The sequence below is a fragment of the Belonocnema kinseyi genome, chromosome 9 (genome assembly GCF_010883055.1).
Source record: "Belonocnema kinseyi isolate 2016_QV_RU_SX_M_011 chromosome 9, B_treatae_v1, whole genome shotgun sequence".
Classification (NCBI taxonomy): domain Eukaryota; kingdom Metazoa; phylum Arthropoda; class Insecta; order Hymenoptera; family Cynipidae; genus Belonocnema; species Belonocnema kinseyi.
The window spans coordinates 65,608,698-65,615,435 of NC_046665.1; the positions used below are offsets into that span (position 1 = coordinate 65,608,698).

At 32.2% G+C, this 6,738-nt stretch overlaps 1 protein-coding gene across 3 annotated transcripts in view; it reads right to left on the bottom strand.

Annotated features, from left to right (window-relative positions):
• The window catches only part of LOC117180307, an 8,450-nt gene continuing 1,712 nt past the window's right edge, over nucleotides 1-6,738 (bottom strand). For 2 of the 3 annotated variants that reach the window (XM_033372733.1, XM_033372732.1), the window contains 2 exons: nucleotides 2,159-5,401; nucleotides 1-342 (listed from right to left, as the gene is read on the bottom strand). In XM_033372733.1, the coding sequence (XP_033228624.1) occupies nucleotides 2,181-5,401 (3,221 nt within the window). In that variant the 3' untranslated portion in view covers nucleotides 1-342; nucleotides 2,159-2,180. The remainder of the gene's footprint in view (nucleotides 343-2,158; nucleotides 5,402-6,738) is intronic. The other variant, XM_033372734.1, reaches the window with a different exon arrangement.

Genomic DNA, 6,738 nt, shown 5'->3' on the forward strand with positions numbered 1-6,738 from the left:
GGTAATTGTTGCTTGTAAATAACAAAAACTCAATTATAAAGCGATTAAAGATTGAGTCTTTAGTATTATGTAAGATACTGAAAATATTGCTTTTTATAAAGCTTAATGCATTGCAATATTATATATTTAAACAGACTCGAGTGCTTTCTAAGACACCGAAAGAACGCTAATATTTTAAATATTCAAAATACACATAAGCGATCGAAGTTAAATTCTTTTTTCACGTTTCACATTTGTCATAAATTAAGAGTGCGAAATTAAAGTACATAATCGTTTTGCAGAAAATGACCAAATCCTCTTATCCTCTTATGGCGCTTTTCCACAATATATCTTTCCACTCTCCTACAATAAACAAAACTTTAAAAATAAATATACAATATACATTACTATTTGCTAATTCCACGTGGGGCTTGTACAATCCAGACTTTTACACTGTCGATTTCTTTCTTACTTAGGCTACTTATTTGTTTAATAAAGAAAATATTGATTGCCAAAGATTTCACTTTAAAAAATGTTTTTTGATACTTATTGCACGTTTCTATTTTAGACACTCAATTGAGCAAAACGCGAATTGCACGATTTCATTAAAGTCTGTACTGCTTAGCATATTTTTAATTTAAGTAGTTGAAACTCTTTCTTTATTGTAAAGAAACCCCGAGGAATCCAAATTTCGAGATTCTAATTCATTCCAAAAGCTTCTTTATTTTGTACTTCAAAATTGCCTTTTAGAGAAAAAATATAAAACCTAAGTACTTTACATAAATTCTTTTAAAAAAATCAATAAATAAATTATTTAAATTGCTATTTTTTACAATGTAATTCAATATTTTGTATATAAGTCACAGAAATAAGTTTCTAAAATCTTTCTATTGCAAAACAAATTGTTTGGTTATTTATATGAGTTTTATGATTGATTTTATAGATTGTAGGTATTATGAAAATGCAAAAATTAGTTGGATTTTTTTATTATGCTACCATTTTAATTGTTCTGGAGTTTCTAAATTTGGTTGTATCATGAAATGTCGGAAATTATAATATTCTGAAATGTTCAAATGTGTAAATTTTAAATTGTGGGTAATTTTCTATTTTCGAGAATTTTTTATTTCCAGCATTTTCTATTTTGAAATTTCTCCAGTATCGGGAGTTTTATTTCTCGAGATTTTTTAGTCGTATCTTAATATTTTCAGTTCGGTTTTGGATTACCAAATTTAAAAACATTTTCCTAATTGTCAAAATATGATGCCAAATTTTTTTATGTACAGTTCTTGCTAGTGAAAAAGTTACAGAAAAATCGTTCATTTAGAATTGTCTGGAAATGTGCAAAATCACGTTTTTTGGATTGACTTAAATACAACACTTGTTTGGAAAAATTTAAATATGTCAAACCTTACGTTTTTTCAGCTTGAATCGAAGAATTTATTCGTGATATTTTAATCCTTCGCTATTTGGTAACGTTTTAACCAACAGGACAAAAATGTTTTCCCGTTAAAGCAAAGTAATGAATGTTTTTTATTCAAGGCAAAAAATGTCAGGTTTGACTCAACTTTTTCGAATAAAGTGTGCATTTAACTCAATCAAAAAAATATATGTTGCATATTTTCAAAAAATTCTTAATCAGACCATTTTTTTTTAATTTCTCATTTTTATTACTCTTAACCGGTGGACGAGGTAAATTATAAAAAATGGTTGTGCTTATTTCCACACAATATGAATGTATAATGAATGACGTAATAAAAGAAACAATTGAAATCTCAAAATTTGGATTTTACGATTTTTTGCAATAAAAAAAAAGAGTTTTAGGTTAATAAGATTGAAACCCAGCTATATGGGTACAGCCTTTTTTGAATTAGTGCAATTCATGCTAAAGAAACTCAAAAAGTGTCGAAAACAGAAAAAAGTGCAATAACTTTCAAACCAATTTTTTTCGAAGTGAAATCTTTAGCTATTAATATTTTCCCCACTAAATAAATAGGTAGGCAAAGTTCACTTAAAAAATCGACGATGTAAATTTCTGATTTAGGTGAGTCCGGTGTGAAATCCACTTTTTATAAATTGAGAAAAAAGATTTTTATTGTCCAATTTCAACTCCTTATCTTCTAACTTTAAGAAAATTTTCTGAGATATTTAAGTTCCATATATTAATAATTGAAATACATACCATTTTATTCATTCAAGCGATCCTATTCCTTGGCGACCTTCTTTCTCACCCTCCAACCGAAAGTACTATCAGTATGTCGAATTCTTCGTATGGTTTTTATTTTGGTGTTTGGTTCTTTTAATGGGCTTGAAGGTTCCTGCTTAATTGTTTGCACTAAATAATCTTGTTTCTTTGAAGAATCCTCATCATCAGACGATAAGATGATGACTCTACTTGGCTTAAATTTCTTTTCAAAAATTTCCAAACTGTTATCTCGACTTCCGATGAATGATGACCGCCTTGGAGTTCTCGAACCGTCCGCCAGCAAAATTGAATGTTTATCTACGTGATTATCTCCTCCATCTTCAAAAGTACACTCATTCTGATTTTCTTCACGGAAAGCAACAAATTTTTCGATATGAAAGGATTCACAGATGTTATCATTTTCGACAGAAGCTCTTATTCTCTCTATTGGTCTTTCTTCTAAATCCTCAACTCTGCTCAAGAGTTTCTGAGAAACAATGTGATTTGTTACTGGGCTATAAGGAAGAAGCTGAGACTTAAAATGATTTATTTTACCCACTCTATTTTCCTGCTTTAAATCCAAATTCAGGAACTGAGGCTCGACGTGTAAAGAATCAGTACCAGAAACTGATGGGAATCCTAGCATTTTAAATTTTTCTTCTGTTTTTTTATTTTCCACTCTCATCTGTCTCACACTAAAGCTTTCAGTCGACAATTCTGATTCTGAGGTAATGGATACGTTTCTAGAAGCACTAAACGGTCTTTGCTTGTCCACATCATTATCTAATTTGTTTAGATAATCACTAAGATCTTCGGTTGTATCCCCTTCAAAATTGTCGATTACATTTTTTGCTTTTGAAACAGATCGTTTTCTTTTTCCCAAATGTGAACTCCCATTTAACTTTAAAGTATCTGGGTTCAAATTCCCTTGAAATATTTTGAAACCAAAATCCAATAACTTTCGATTCATCGGACTTTTCTTGGGGAGATTATTTTTTATCTCACCTGGCGACAATACTGTCAAAATATCTTTATCCACCAATGACTTATAATGATAACTCAGTTTTCCACAGTAGTGGAAAAGCACCTTTTTCCTGATGTCATTTGTTCTGGCTGCCTTTGCAAATGGAATGTGTTTCCTTCTCCCAGAAGAATTAAAAATATCATCAAGTTTCTTTTCTTTCCTGAGAAATTTTCTGTGGACATTTTGAGAATCAAACGCAGGAGAAGAAACCATATCAAGGGTGTGAATCAAATTTTTAGTGTGGATACTTTGAGGATAATCAAATATAGGGAGAGATTCTAAATCACTGGTGTGATTAAAATTGGTAGAGTAGATATTTTTAGGAGATTCACATGCAGATGGTGAATTCATATCAATGGAGTGAATCGTATTAGACAAATCTTTTCCAGCAACTGCAGAACAAGATTTCAGATAAAACATGGATTGTTCGAGAGGCTCAGTTTCGGTACTGGATTGACAAACAGTTTGGTCCATGTCAGGAAATGGAAACACCAAAGGAAATACCATTTCTTCTGTGTGAAGTCCATTATCCGAAGAAATGTCCATTTCAATTGAAATTTCTTGTAAATCATAGGTTTCTATTTCATCAGAAATTGAACTTGTAGATATCACACTTTTTATTGGAGAATCAGGGTACTCCTCATCTTCCTCTACTTCTTGATCTTTATCAGATTCAAATACCTCAGGTTTGTTACTTGAAAGTCTTAGATTTTCTTCATATAGCAAGCTTTGCTCCTCTTTACTTTGCTCCTCAAGGCTTTCATCAGATTCAAGTAGATCAGATTCGTGTCTGGACAGTGTTTGACTTTCTTCAGATATTAAACTTTGCTCCTCTTCATTTTGTTCTTCAAGACTTTCACCAGATTCGTAACTTGAAAATGATATACTTTCTGTATCTGTCAAGGTTTGCTCCTCTTCCTTTTGTTCTTCAAGACTTTCATCAGATTCAAGTAGAGCAGATTTATGACTTGAAAGTCTTAGATTTCCTTCATATAGCAAGGCTTGCTCCTTTTCATTTTCTTCTCCAAGGCTTTCGTCAAATTCAAGTAGATCAGATTCGTGACCTGAAAATCTGATATTTTCTTCATATACCAAACTTTGCTCCACTTCAGTTTGTTCTTCAAGGCTTTCATCAAATTCAAGTAGATCAGGTTCGGGACTTGAAAATCTGATATTTTCTTCATATGTCAAACTTTGATCCGCTTCAGTTTGTGCTTCAAGGCTTTCATCAAATTCAAGTAGATCAGATTCGTGACTTGAAAATCTTATATTTTCTTCATATATCAAACTTTGCTCCTCTTCAGTTTGTTCTTCAAGGCCATCGTCAGATTCAAATAGATCAGATTCTTGACTTAAAAGTCTTTGATTTTCTTCAGATATCAAGCTTTGCTCCTCTTCAGTTTGTTCTTCATGGCTGTCGTCAGATTCAAATAGATCAGATTCTTGACTTAAAAGTCTTTGATTTTCTTCAGATATCAAGTTTTGCTCCTCTTCAGTTTGTTCTTCAAAGCTGACGTCAGATTCAAATAGATCAGACTCGTGACTTAAAAGACTTTGATTTTCATCAGATTCAACTTGATCAGATTCTTGGCTTGACAGTGTTTGACTTTCTTCATCTATCAAGCTTTGCTCCTCTTCACTTTGCTCCTCAGGATTTTCATCGAATTCAACTAGATCAGAATCGTGGCTTGACAGTGTTTGACTGCCTTCATCTTTCAAGCTTTGCTCCTCTTCATTTTGATCTGCAAGACTTTCTGCTTCATCCCGAAGACTTTCTACTTCATCAGAATAGGTTTCATCCCTAATTGGAGATTGATCACTATCAATTCGATTCTTTTTTAAAGACAAATTCTTGAAGCTACGAAAATATTCTGTATCAGGAATACTGCTTTTTCTTTCTGGTGTTGTTCTAGAGACTTCTACAGAAGATAAAGGCCCATCGACTTCTTCATCTGGAAGATCTTCAATTTTATCAGAACTTCTTTTATTGTTCATAGTGAGAGATTTATTACTATCAACTCGATTCTTCTTAAAAGTCGAACTCTTGAATCTTCTAAAATACTCAGTTTCAGGAATACTGTTTTTCCTCGCCAATGCTATTTTAGAGTCTTGTCCCGATGATGGTCTCACATTATTTATTGGAGTTTTGAGTGTATTTTCTTCCGAATTTTTTGAGTCGTTGATCATGGGCGAAGGTACAAACCTGTCTTGGGTAACTGCAAGTAACAAATTATGATTGAAATTTATTCAAGTATAAAATGCAGTAATCAATCAATTTCAAATCTCCAGATCTACTAGGAAACGTCCATTAATTACATTAGGCTTTTTAAAAAGGGGGGACTACAGAAAATTTGACGACTTCTTATTTAGAGGGGAGGGCAAGCATTTCTTACGTAAGTTTCCTTTTTCTAATTACTTTTTAAAAAATAAGCTGATTAAAGCCTATTTTGTTTGTTGAAAATATTTCTTATAATATTATACACGTTATATCGTATTATTTGTTTTATTTATTTTTTATGATGTAATATTTTATATTAAAAACGTCTAATAAATTTAGAGTCGAAGAGTTACCCCTCCTTGAAACCTGGTGTAAACCTTTCATGAAATCCCCTACATTAATTTGAAAATTTGATAAATCCCTTAAAATCGTTTGAATTCTGTGGATACTTTGTACATAATCTTTTGAAACAATTTTAAGCCGATTGAGCTCCAAGGAAATCACTCGAAATCTGTGAAAATCCTTTAAAAATTCCTTAAGATTCCAAGAAATCTGGCGAAATCCTTAAAATCACTCGAAATTTTCGAAATCTACTATAATCCTTTAAATTGAATTAAAATCTTTTAAATCCGTGGGAATCATTCCCAATTTTTTAAATTCCATTAAGGGCTTAATCTTTTAAGAGGAATTAAAATTCTTCGAAATCCCTTCAAATCGTTTATGATATTCGAAAATCCTTTGAAATTTCATAAAATAATTAAAATCTTTTAACATTATTTGAAATCCTTTAAAATTCTTTATAATCTTATGAAATCCCTTCAAAATTTAAAAATCCCATTAAAACCCCCTGACATCCTTCAATATTTATGAAAACACTTCGGCATATCTAAAAACCCTTTAAAATCCCGTTACGTCTTTACAAATATTTCGAAATGCTAAAATATCTCTTGAAATGTGTTTAAACTCCTTTGATTGCCCCAAATCCTTGTTATTCGTTTTAAATACAGTGAAACTCTTCTATAGCGCCGATTATGGGGATGACGGTGGGTCGGAACTAACTTATTATAGCCCGCTCCGTTTTTGTTTGTTCACACCTGAGTGCTCGCCTGAGTGACAACCGCAGATCCCGTGCACCTCGCGTAGCTCCTGTTACACCTACCTGCAGGACGGTGTCAGTTCACGAAAGGGCTAAAGAAGGGAGGGCTAATAAAGGGTTTCACTGTACCCTAAAACTTTTGTACGAGGGTAGTTCAATAAGTCCTTAGAATGACCAACATATGGCGCGCGAATCGCTCCAAATCATCTGTTTTCAGTCAGCACCACTCCCGACTAGAT